The sequence below is a fragment of the Danio aesculapii genome, chromosome 14 (assembly GCF_903798145.1).
Source record: "Danio aesculapii chromosome 14, fDanAes4.1, whole genome shotgun sequence".
Classification (NCBI taxonomy): Eukaryota; Metazoa; Chordata; class Actinopteri; order Cypriniformes; family Danionidae; genus Danio; species Danio aesculapii.
Genome location: NC_079448.1, coordinates 7982950 through 7996754, shown reverse-complemented (window position 1 = coordinate 7996754; position 13805 = coordinate 7982950). Strand labels below are relative to the sequence as shown.

The 13805-nt window shown below is 37.4% G+C and overlaps 1 protein-coding gene across 5 annotated transcripts in view; it reads left to right on the top strand.

Annotated features, from left to right (window-relative positions):
* The window catches only part of slc44a1b (solute carrier family 44 member 1b), a 57602-nt gene that overhangs the window by 25307 nt on the left and 18490 nt on the right, over positions 1 to 13805 (top strand). For 4 of the 5 annotated variants that reach the window (XM_056472087.1, XM_056472086.1, XM_056472089.1 and 1 more), the window contains exons 4-9: positions 782 to 918; positions 3047 to 3140; positions 3235 to 3404; positions 8079 to 8168; positions 11574 to 11740; positions 11821 to 12007. In XM_056472087.1, coding sequence (XP_056328062.1) covers positions 782 to 918; positions 3047 to 3140; positions 3235 to 3404; positions 8079 to 8168; positions 11574 to 11740; positions 11821 to 12007 — 845 coding nt within the window. The remainder of the gene's footprint in view (positions 1 to 781; positions 919 to 3046; positions 3141 to 3234; positions 3405 to 8078; positions 8169 to 11573; positions 11741 to 11820; positions 12008 to 13805) is intronic. The other variant, XM_056472090.1, reaches the window with a different exon arrangement.

Here is a 13805-nt window from a genome sequence, read left to right as displayed (position 1 = left end):
AAATGCGCACTGGAAATGGCAGAGACAAGAAAAACTAGATGCCACCCTGGCAGATTGTAAACATGCCAACGCAACGAAAGAAAGTTCAAGCGTATTCATAGAGTGCTACTAACATGCAGGTAGTTCAATAACTATACATTGTTCTTCATGAATGCTGAAACGCAGGCGGATGTTTACAAACGTTGGCATCTTTACATGCTGCCTGGTTGGCATCTAGCTTTTCTTGCCTTTGCCATTTGACACAAATTCCTCTGTGGGTGTTTACAATCCACAGTAAAAATTATGGTTGTGAACATAGGGCAACATAGGGGCCTGATAATTCTGACTTCAACTGTACAGTGAAGCTTTTCTGTAGTCAGGCTGTTTTGACAGACTCTGTGCTAATGCTGAAGGGCTCTTTTCCTTGAGCGCGTGCGTCCCTTGCCATGACAGTGTGTTTTGTGCTGAGCTCACAAGACAATGAGTCCCTCGTTCCTGCGTGGGCGCCGTGCCCACTTCACACCGCATGAAAAGCTGAAGTAAAGCCACGGCCGCAGAGGAGGCTTGGCTCATAAACAAACTCTCCGCCAAGAAACCTGGGCTGAACAGTCCCGTGACTGAAAACATCTGCTGTTTAGAGTCGATTTGTATCGCACAATGCCGTTTTCTAGTCCCACGGTGTTCTCAGATCACACTTTTGTTTCTTATGAAATAAACAACCTGCTTTGGTATTTTGCTTGTCATCAGATTTCATTGTAGATTTCTCGAAAAATGAAGGTTTTTGTGTTTGCTTTATTCACAGATTCGTCTTTTTCCTGGATCCGTGCAACATTGACATCATTCAGAGGAAGATTAAATCCATGGCGCTGTGTGTGTCTCAATGTCCCACTGAGGAACTGTTGACGTACTACGACCTCAAGAGGTTTGCCATGACGAATGGTGAGTTGGGCATCCAGTACGTCCATATGACATGCCATCACCACTAGACATATGCCCATATTCAGTAATTCAGTTTACGACACAGGGCCAGGCAAAAGTATAAATCAGGCATCAGGCTCCATTCGTTATTATAAGTTAATTTAACTACAGTCAATGTAATAAAAGCATTTAATAATATTAACTGATGTTAGTTTCTTAGTTATTATAGCTAATAACACATTAAAATCAAAAGTCATAATTGTTTCATTAAATAGAGTTAATAACTAATAAAATTCAGTTGTATTTTTATTAACTTGTATAACTAAAATAAGTCTATTTCTAATTGTTGATTTTATTGCATTAACGTTACTAATGACACTGAAGTGTTACTTGTTTAACTTCATGTAATTTGTTTAAGATGTGTTTACCCTGAATGTTTATATACAATGATGCAATACACTGTGTATTTTAAGTTAATTATACCTGTTATAGTAATTTTTTTAGAGCAATATCACAATAAAACCATATATTGTAATAAAAGCGTCAGTAATTAATCGCAACAAGAAAATTTGAAACTGTCATAAACCTAATCGCCACTATATAATGGCAGGAGAAGATGCAAAAGAATTCCTCATTTATATGATCATGACCCCCGAGTGTGTGCCTGTTCGTGGAGTTCTTGACTCACATATGTTACTGTCAGGGTTGAGCAAACTAAACAAAGATTCCACTGACCCGTCTTGCTCTAAGGTCTCTGTTGTTTACAGGCTAGTCTTGCTGTCTATAAGATTTGACACGTTCCATCTGACACCAAGGGTCAGTATGAATGGCATCATTGTTTCTCTGGGGTTTCAAGCAGGTTATGTTTCCCAGCTTTTTCCTTTTTTTTGCCCACTCAATATTATGAGCACTGCTTCGTTTAAGCCCTCAAAATAGTAGTCATACTAATAGCAATCATATTTCCATCTGTTTCAAGCTACGAATATTTGAAACTACATATCAACAGAACAAAACTGAGATGTGATCACAATCTAAGTACTTGCAATCAATATATTTCACCCGCAGCTGTTTTTCAGTCATTTATAACCCTCATGTCCATGTCAGAGCTACAATTCACCAATATTTTTGTCAGTCTTTAAGAGATTTAGTCATTGACGATGTTATATCGGGTTACTGTCTGCTTTTATATTTGGTGTCGGATTAATATTTGTTCACTTCTGCTGTTTATACTTTGATTTGCATTTCGATTTATTACACTGCAAATTAGATTAGAAACCGTATAAAAGCACACAAACATACTGACAGTTATAGCTACTGTACATTGTTATGGGTGAATGATGCTAATATTCAGCACAAATCCATCAATTTCCCCATTCTGGCTGTTCTTTTATGACTGAATTATGTAGAAGCACTGTCCATGCGTGTTTCCTCGTCGGTTAGTAACGCTATATTTTTCATCGCACAACATTAGTCTTTCAGGCTTTTTGGCTAAAAATAGATTAATCGCGGTTTAAATTGTTATTATTAGATTCTTTTTAAATTTCACCTCTCCTGCTGTGCATGAACTAAGCTGTTGAATGGTCAGCGTATGAGGCGGCTAGGCTAAGCTAGCTTCAATTTTGATTGAATTATTCTCTAATCGGTTGCCTATAATGTCGTGAATATAGCCCTGTAATGCATACTGCAGTCCTTTTTTGTCTGGCTTTCTCAGATATCTCACCTGTTCGCCAAAAATGACTAATTATATCCCTGCCAGTGTCTGACACCGGCACATACATATTGTAAAAGAAGTGCCAGGCACGAAAGCTTGACAGTAACTAAGGAGGGCGGGGCTTAGCGAAGGGTCAATTACATACTATTAATCTGTTAAAGCATCAAACTTTATAACGTCTTTGTTTATTTTGCTAGAAATCTCACACAGTCACGGGTCTTAAAAACACATCCAAATGAAAATCCTTCACACTGTGCCTGGCCTTATAATCCCAATTTGACATTGCAGATCCTGCTATTTGACAATTTCAGATACGCACACTGCAGTATTGATGCTGAAGCTATATATTGTGCAGCTTGAACTAGCATGACCATGAATATAACTGAGATGATGTTGTGTATGATGCATAATCTTTCCTTTTTCTCTTCTATTTTTTAGGGTCTGAGCTTTGCTCGTATGAGTTACCTGGTCATAAGTACCCATCACTTCCTGAGCGCTTCGATAAGTGTCCCAAACTTCCAGTACCAGAGAGGTAACGACCACTTAACAAACAATCTCTTCCTATAAATCAGCTTCTTTTCCCCCTTGATCTGTCCTCTATCCTCTGGCCTTCTTTATCTCTGCAGCAAAGCTCTTCCAGTGTTTAACCGCTGCACGCCGGTGGACATCTCCTGCTATGCTAAGTTCGCAGAAGCGGTGGTCACGTTTGTCAGCGATAACAGCATGCTAAACAGGCTGATCGCCGGCGTCGCAGCCAGCAAAGAGATCATTGTTGGACTGTGTCTGCTGGCGTTAGGTAACTGCTGCCGAGGCAGTTTTCTGATTGAGTGCTTATCTGCGAATTGAGTTGAAATGGGTACTAATAGTCCCTGATATTCATATCAAATCAAGGCTAATTAAAGGCATAGTTCACCCAAAATCTTTTACTGTTTACTTGCATCTGTTTGAGTTTCTTTTTTCTGTGAAACAAAATAAAATAATTTGAAGAAAGCTGGAAACCTAACCTTTGACTTTCATAGTATTTGTTTTTTCTACTATTGAAGTCGGTGGTTAAAAGGATTTGAAGAAAGCTAGAAACTTGTGTGTTAAACAGAAGAAAGAAATCCTTAAAAGCTTATTATCATTTACGTAAAAAGTGATTGTTTTAAAATTTTGGGTGAACTACCCCTCAAGTTCTATACCATTAAGCAATAACAACCAAGTATCTAAATATAAAGCTAACTATTGTAATGATTGTATTTTGAGCTACTTTGTCGGATGGGACATTGTCATCTTTTTAAAATGACAGCTATTCGTTGTTGCTGTTAGGTGGAAACCTATTATTATTATTATTATTATTATTATTATTATTATTATTATTATTATTATTATTATGGTTATATTGTAGTTCTAAATTTAACTTTTACATTTTGTTATTTACATATTATGCGTTTGAGGAGCTGAGAGGTTATTCTTTACCTTGCACTTGGCAAATATTGTAGCCAATACTATCCTCAAAAACCTTTGCAATTTTTTTATTACATTAGATTTTGGCCAAATATTTTAAAGACGAGCAAAACCTCCTGAGCACCTACATAAGGACATAAGAGTGTCATAAAAACAAAATGGGATCCAGGTAGCAGTACCATCTGTAAAAAATTTTTTTTATTCCAGTCAAATAAATTAAAAAACAAATGTCAAGAAAAGATCAAATAATAAAACCAATTTAAAAATTACCTGCCATTGGGGTATACGCCGAAGCATGCTAATAGGACTTTTAATTTGCCAGTAACCTGGGTTAATCGTTTCCGGTTAATTGTATGCCAATAGAAAATTGTCGCGTTTAAGGTCTGTTTTCTTTAAAAATCAGCGATTTCCACTGGCTGAGTGATATCCGATATAAAGTAGGTCTCAGATTGTACAAGTAGCACTGCATTAAATAGCATTTTTCCCGCCACGTCTTTATAATATCAGCATTTATTTTACCCCAGTATATTCAATGGAGCTTCTGCGCTAACCTGCCGATTCTGACAGGCGCGTGCGAGTTAACGGCTTTTTGTCTCATTTTATGCTTGAGCAACTGTATGAATGCCAAGGTCTGTTTAACTGATTGTATTTGAATTACATTACAACATCCATGCTGTAAAAGGAACTGTATAAAATGTAAAAAAAACTCACAATAACAGGTCACCGGAAGTTTATCAGTATGTGGAAAAACACTAGCTCGGCATGAATAGTTTTTGGAAGGGGTCCATCTAATACAATTTCTAAATTTAAATGTAAACAATCAGTAATGGACAAGAATGCAGTCAAATGTAAAAATAAAAAAATAAATAAAAAAAATAAAATATATATATATATATATATATATATATATATATATATATATATATATATATATATATATATATATATATATATATATATATATAGATATATATAGATATATATATATATATAGATATATAGATATATAGATATATACACACACACACACACACACACACACATACATACACAAGGTGTTGGTTAGGACAAAAAATCTTTTTAATATGAAAAAGATTCCTTCTATCAGGTGCCGTTGCATTTATTTTGAATACGGTTTAAATCACTTGCTCCTGTCCTCAATCAGGCAACTCGCGCTTGCATTTGTTTTAATCCAGGAGCGCAATACCTAGTTCAACCACTGGGTGTCAAACTTGCATACTGCACCTTTAATTTATAGATATTTAGGTACTGCATGATACATAATTACTTTTCCCACAAAAGTAGATTTTTGCAGCTCTTTTGGCCTCTCTCTCCTTTTCGTGGCATTTCTGGCAGTGTGATTTATATTTTCTTTTGTCAAAATGTTCTAATAGTCATCAAGTTTTCTGCTCTTTCACCAATCTTGCGTCTTAACTAAAGCCAGATTTGTCAACACTGATTGGCTTTTTTTACAAGCTTGGATGGGGCAGACTCATAAGATGAATAATTAATTATTTATAGAGGATATTTTGAAAACATCTTTCAAATAATTGCAGTTTTCATTCAAATCTCTGGCGTACAAATAATATAAATATTGAAATTAAGAAAACAACTGTATAGTCTATAGACTATATAGTCTAATTGCTGAATTTTGTGTCCTTACAGTGCTGATGATTATGAGTTTTAAATCCTGATACGTTATTTTTAAAGGAAGGCTGATTTTGTGTTTGTGAGACAGAAAGTGAGCGAGTAATAATGCATCTCACCTTATTGCGAATGTTTGTATGCCCCGTATACAATATTCATATTCATAATATTTATAACCATCACAAACAGCTGTGTAAGCACGAACAGGAACCTATTTCGAGTGTATTAAAGTCACTTTCAAAGTTAAATATGAACAAGTTGTGTTTTACATTCCCTTCTCATATGAAGGGAATTTTGAAGTAATGCTGCTTCCACCCAATATCTGACCAGGCCAACGGGAATTGACCTGAATTTTCAGATGGACGCTCTGGGCCTGTACATACACTTGTTATATAGGGCTAAGATAAAAATATCCTGGCGACAAACAGCCACATGGCAAGTTTTGAGCACGGTCCAATGCTGCGCACCCTCATTGTATTGCGATTTATTTGAAAAGGGTGCTTCCTGTATTGTCATTCCCCAGGCATATCGCATGCACGAGTGACGATTTTCTCTTGAACCATATTGAACCAATAGGGCTGCACTATATATCAAAAATGATTGTTATTGAGATAATAGTATACGCACTATCCATATGGCAGAGAAGAACAGTACATCAAACTAGTTTTGTGTGCCAAGCTATTGTTTTCTGCCTGCATAGGTTATCCAAATCTGACCAATCAGATTGGACCTTTACTATTTTCATCCCCACCTCTCTGTTGAGTGCTGTTGAGTGAACTTAGAGATATTGTTGAGTGAATCTAGAGCTGAAAATAAATACTTTATTGTTGAGTGAATCTAGAGCTGAAAATAAATACTTACGCAACCAATAAGAATCAGAATTTCTGTTTTCAGTCATTCGTGGTATTTTAAAATCTAAATATTTGCACCTTGACATTTATTTTTTATTGAATTAGCTCAGAAAAAATATAAATTAACTGTTGTTTTTTATGATCAGAACATATGAAAATTATTCTTAAAATTGCTGAAAAAACAGCATCTTGCAAGTTAGTTTTATCGTAAGAAATATCGTTATCGCCGCGCTCAACAACATCGCCTATTCTCCCAGTATCAAGAAACCCTATTCAGCCGTGAGTCTAACCCCAACATTTTAGTACTGTTGTGCTCTGTTCCCATTTGAAAGGGTCTCAAAGTTGGTACGTTATGGTTCGCTAATTCGGTACGTGTATCGTACCATACAGTACCAAATCATACTGCACAGAGGAAGTGAGCCATTACAAACGGCAGTTAAGTTTTCACTCACCATAACTCCAGCTTGATTACACTCATAGCCTTATATAAAGCTCCACTATTAAACTGTTTATTTGTTTTTAAAATGCAGGGGTTTTGTCACTTCCTGCAGAGTAGCAGGTCTAAACATTCAGCTGGGATAACAAGTATTAAACACATGAACATTTTTAAAGGTGCCGTTGACTTGAAATTTTCCCTGGATGTTGGTAACAACCAAATAAATCCATATATGCAAAAAACAAAACAAAGCTAAATAGTTTACAAATGAAGTTATGAGTAAAAGAATGAAATGACAGAGAGAAAAGTATTGAGCACATGAAGAAAGGGAGGTGTAGAAAGGCGGTGAAAGCCCAGACAGCAGCTGAAATCTCTCAGTAGTTCTTCATCAACCCTCTGCCGTTCCTCAGTATAAATGAATATCAGCTGTTTCGGTCCAACATCTACATTAGCAGGAGGATGAAGATAAAACTAGGGTGGACATTTCAGCAAGACAATGATCTAAAACACAGCCAATGAAACTCTCAAATGCTTTCAGAGAAAGAAAATCAAGCCGGAGAATGGCTCAGCCAGTCACCTGACTTGAATCCAATAGAAAAACAAAATAAAGCTAAAAATATACGAGACTCAAAGAAGCATTAAGATTTTTGCACTCTGTTGAAGTCTATGAACTCACAGCTGAGCAATGCATGTGACTTTATTCTCCATATAGGAGGCGTCTTAAAGCTGCCATCACCAAAAAGCCTTTTATATAAAGTGTTGAATAAGTTTCAGTAGTTCAGCACATTCTCCTTGTGTTATTCCGTTGTTATTACACATAACTTATTTTTCAGATGTTTTTGGGTTTTGTTTTAGTTTTATGTTTGTATTGTTTGGGTTTTTACTAAAATCTGGTTTCATTCCATGTCAACAGCTCCTTTAGAAATATTACTACCAGGAAAAAACATGAGATGTTCAATACTTACTTTCCCTGCTGTATATGAGGTTTCCATCTGACAGCGACAATCTGCATACTTATTTAACTGAATGCAATATTAGTCCAGTCTGTAGTCTTGCTCTAACCGCTGACCCTGTTTTCTGCACGCTGCAGTTCTGTCCATGATCCTCATGGTGATCATTCGCTACATCTCTGCTGTTCTGGTTTGGATCCTCACTGCACTGGTGGTTTTGGGTTCTCTGGGCAAGTCTGCTTTCTCTTCTCTTTTCTCACCTCCTCCTAAACTGAGAAGCTTTCACCTTCGTTTTTTTGCACACACTATTCTCGAATGCAAAGCAGTGAAGTTATACAGTCTAATTAATTGAAGTGTTTGTGACCATTTGAGCATCAGCTGAAGTTAGCAGGTTTATTCAAATGGTCTTTTTTTCTTGTTTCTTTTTAAAATAAATTAGATTTAAAATCATTCTAGTCAGATTTTAATTGAATTCATAACTGTTATTTTTTTTTATTATTATTTTTGCTTGGTTATTTGTGACAAATATTAGTGATGCACAATATATTTGTAAGCATATTAGCATCATGAATTGTGCGACCGGTTTTTAAAATGTATTTATTTTTTGCTCCTCCTAGTTTGATTTGTAAAATGGAATTTGGTAGCATTTTAGAATAACAGTCCATTAGTTAATGAATTTACTAGCATTAACTAAGGGTGCTTTCACACTAGCATTTTTGGTCCGCACCGGGTTCCTTTGACATCTAAGTACGGTACGTTTAGCTAGTGTGAACAATGTCTTCTAAACTCGGGTGCGCACCCTTGAACTGTACCAGAGTCCACCTGAAAGAGGTGGTTTGGGGTACTGTTCACACGAACTCTAGTATGGTTCACTTCTGATTTGAATGCAATCGTACCAAATAATGGAAGTGAACCGCCAACAGTACAACAAACTCATTTTCATAACGTTGTGTGTGTGTATCACCTTATGTTATCTTGGCGACAAGCGGGACTGACCCAGTGCAAACACAGTGATAATGTCTGCTTAATATTTTTGCGACAGATAGACACAAGTTGCTCTCTGTATGTTACCAAAACCAAAAGATTCAGTAAAAGCAGAATGACCCTGATATGCATACTTGTTTCCATTTAGGCGCCTTTGCTTTCGTGGCCGTCACCAAGCAACAGCTGTACACACAACAGCAGCTTGATGACGCAACCGTACCGGGTTCAGAAGGAAAAAAAACTATGTAAACACAAACCAGCCGAGAAGGTGGCAAGGGGGGACAACCAAACTTTAGTTCCGATTAGGCAATTAAACCAAGTGTGAAAGCATCCTAAAGGCTGATTTATACTTCTCTGTTGAGTGATCGGCCAGACCTACAGCACCTGCCTTGCGCCTAGTCATGCGTTTATACTTCTGCGTGCTTTTTGTGTTGCTCTGCAGTAACACTTCCGAAACGCTAGCTGGCAGTAGGTTTTTATGTTCCCGTGTCGAGTTTCTTCGCTGGTGTTTTGTTTTTCTCTGGCAAAAATGCAACAACTTCAATCATAAGGTAAACACAATACAACAGTTTCCATTTGGAGCCCCTTTAAGGGACTTGACAGTTGCAAACAATTGCTCTGTCTGGCTCGCGGCTCTCAGCATCGCCCACACTCGCCGTCGCTACCAAGCTGACCAATCACAGAGCTTGTGCTACACATCATTGCAAGATGCGTGTCAGTGTCGGCGTCAGCCTTAAGTATGAATCTTCTTGTAAAGCATTTATTAATCATAGTTCAACATTAAGTAGTGCATTATTAACATGCAATGTTATTGTTAACATCAGTTAATGCACAGTGAGCTAACATGAACTAATGATGTTTAACTTAAACATTACATTACCCACTATAAATAAATATCACAATAAATGTATTACCTAAATATATTAACTAATGGACCATTATTTTAAAGTGTTACCTGTAATTTCATTTGAATTCATTAATTTAAAAAAAATCAAATTTTCTTTACTTTTTACTTATTTTTTAAACTTTAGATTAATCTGCTCATCTTCTCAGACAGTACATTCTTTGTTAGGGGTAGAAGTTACTAAACAGTTTTAATACTTTATATTGTACAGTAATGCTTTAATGCATTTAACTTCACTTCTAGAAACATTCCATTTGATGTGAATGGTGTGTTTTGAGTTTTTAATATAATATATGCTAATATAATCGATTTATAATATCACTCCTCACATGTCATATAAAGATATTGACTATGCTCCGCAGTGTTCCCTCTAGGATTTTTTCCAGCTGTAGCAGCAGACTCTGTTGGGCATTTTACCCAGATCTACCAACTACATGGGTGTTATTTCATTGACAAATGTCGTAAGCACAGTATTAAGTCGAGATCGCATTCATGTAATAGCTTACGAGCATGTCAATCTCTGTGCTCGAGCTCCGATTTCCTCTGCTCGTGCACAAAACTTCTTGCGCACCCTCAAATATACGCTGCTCAAGTGCAGATTTTCTTGTGCGCTCTCAAATAAACGCTGCTGAAGTGTGATTTAGCGCATTTATGTATTAAGTATGTCTCCAACATTTATTAGATTTGCTAGGAATATTTATGAATGTCTTCAACAGACCTACAGAGCGGCATTAATGCATCCCGAAGTAAAGTGAAACGGCTATAAACTCCAGCAAGATAAAGTCACTGTATGCAGAGCCATAGACCTTTATCTATAAATAAAGTATAATTATGGAAACTGTGTTCATCTTAACTGAAAGCTACGCCGTGTTTTCTAGCCTCACGCATCACACACCTGTCAGTCAGTCAGTCAGCACGTCACCTTAAAGGGTTTAACAAAAAACGCATTACAGAAAAGTTTGCGCTGTTATAATTCACTTGCCTTTTGATACGTTTTTGGTGCGATTATAACCCGCTATTTAAAAAAAAACGACCGAATGTTTTGAATGAGATGCTGAAATGTAGCCATGGCGGGATAAATTTTGGTGTGTGCCCCGCCATGGAAGAATGAACGCAGTGGAAACCATGCTTCAGAATAATGTATATTTTTTGTATATTATTATTATTATTATTATTATTATTATTATTAGCCCTTCTGTGTATTTTTTTTCCCCAATTTCGGTTTAACGGATTTCTAAACGCATTTCTAAACATAATACTTTTAATAACTCATCTCTAGTAACTGATTTCTTTCATCTTTGCTATGACGACAGTAAATATTTTACTAGATATTTTTAGAGATGCTAGTATTCAGCTTAACGTGACTTTTGAAGGCTTAACTAGGTTAATTAGGTTAAGTTAGAGTAATTAGGCAAGTCATTGTAAAATGATGGTTCGTTCTGTAGACAATCAAAAAATAGCTTAAGGGGCTGATAATATTGACCTTAAAATGGTTTATAGAAAACTAAAAACTGCTTTTATTCTAGCCAAATGAGACTTTCTCCAAAAGAAAAAATATTATAGCTAATAATGTACTCTTTGCTCTGTTAAACATCATTTGGGAAATATTTGAAAAAGAAAAACAGGAGGGCTAATAATTTTGACTTCAGCTGTACATGGATCTAGACCAACACAATGTCATCATAACAACGTGTTTTATTCTTCCAGCTTTGGCTGTGTTAAGTGTGAATTTCCCATGTGTTCTCAGGAGGCACCAGCGTTCTCTGGTGGTTATATATAGACTACAGGATGACGATGAATGAGACCATGACTAAAGATCTGACTGAAACCGAAGAACCCAACGGTGGCATGAAGCCCACCAAAGACCACGCTCAAGGACTGCTCATCTATGCTGTTTCAGCCACTGTATTCACTGTAAGGATGAATGAGATGAGATCTGGGCTGCTGTTTTCTGCTGTGTCTTGCTGCTGATGTCCACCTTCGTTCCTCCGCAGGGAATCTTGTTGCTGCTGATGTTGTTCATGAGGAAGAGGGTGGCTCTCACCATCGCTCTCTTCCATGTGGCCGGGAAGGTTTTCATCCACCTGCCGCTGTTGGCTCTGCAGCCCTTCTGCACCTTCCTGGCTCTGTCTCTGTTCTGGGTTTACTGGATCATGGTCCTGCTCTTCCTCGGCACAACTGGTGAGATGAAGATGATGATGATGATGATGATGATGATTATGTTTGGGGGTTTTAAAGGGATGCTTCACTAAATAGGACTGCCATGACTATAAAATTTGGGTGATGATTAATTGTCTAAAAAACAATTGGGATTTATGCAATTTAATTGTGTGTTTTGGTGTATTAACGATTAACACAGGAACAACCTGAATTCTGTTACTACTAGATAAGGATGCTCAAAATAACCGATTAACAGTTAACCGAAAGGGTGCATTTGTAACCGATTAATGGTATCAGTTAAACCAGGGGTCACGAAACTTGTTCCTGGAGGGCCGGTGTCCTGCAGATTTTAGCTCCAACTCTAATCAAACACACCTGAACAAGCTAATCAAGGTCTTACTAGGTATACTTGAAACACCCAGGCAGGTGTTTTGAGGCAAGTTGGAGCTAAACCCTTCAGGGACACCGGCCCTCCAGGACCGAGATTGGTGACCCCTGAGTTAAACGATTAAATAATATTATTTTATATATTATTAAAGCTTGGCTGAATAAGGAGCCGATCACAGCGAATGCTTTTTTTTTTTGCATCGAAAGGGGCATCTTTTGAAGGGTTTACTAACGGCCGCGAGTGTTTTACGCGTTTCTTATGCACCCCGCGCGCCTTGCGTTTTTGCTGTTGCATGCTGTGTGCTCAGTCAACCCTGACCGGAAAAAGTGTTACGTCAGTCACGTCTTTTTAATTTTTCAATCAACTGAAAGCAGAGGCGAGGTTTCCGTTGAGGTGACAGCAGTGTTTGTATTGTCAAGACGACTTCGGAGAAGTCCTGTTTCAGCAGGGTGTTTTCACACCTCTAGTTTGGAAAAAGTCAGGATAGTGGGTGTGTCTAGCTCTGTTTAGGTGGGAGTGTCGGGGGAGGGAAAGAGGGAAGGATTTGGATAAAAATGGGAGTTTCCATTTAGGCACGCGCTGATTTTCACAGAGGCAAAACAACACACAGATGCAGAGGGGAAAGACAGTGACTGTGTTTAATGACAGTGACTGTGGAATGTTTGATACCGCACGTCATATAAGAGAAAAAAAACGTTCGCATTTCTCTGTAACTTGGATTCACTCGGTAGGTTTACCCGTTTAGAGAGCACTCAGAGAGCAGCATTTACAGCGGATCTTTCAGTCCATAATATTGTAGTGATATTAACGTACTGTAAACTGAGTAACTTAGAAATCATTTTGACTAAGGTAGATCTTTAAAAACGGAAAGAGTACTGCTGACGATACGAACTAACTTTGCCATCTGAATAAACAAAGACCACTGATCGCTCACTTACCAAATCTGTGGAGACAGCACAATCAACACCAACTGGAAAAATTCGTCATTTTTAAAAGGATATGAGCTGCAAATTGGGATTTCACCATTTCCAGATGCGAAAAGCTCTCGGGTATAAAATGTTCCTTACAAACATATTTTTGTCGCATGTTAGCAGACCACTGTAATCCACACGTGAGTTCAGCTGTGCTCTCATAGCGGGAAATGAAAACAAAACCTTCGTTGCAGCACATTTAAAGACGCAACACTGACGACTCATGTCTCCAAACAGTTCTTGTTCTTCCAATGCTTGTTCTTTAAATGCATTTTGTGCTTGCAATCTCCTGCTGTTTGTTGCTATGTCCACCATCAGCTGTTCCTCACACACGCGACGCGGTCAATTATCAGAATAGTTCAAATTTTGCCACTGTGTGGATTAATTCTGAATGTGTGTCATTGTTATAACTTGGGGTTAGGGATGGGTATCGTTAAGGTTTTAACGGTATTACTATAAT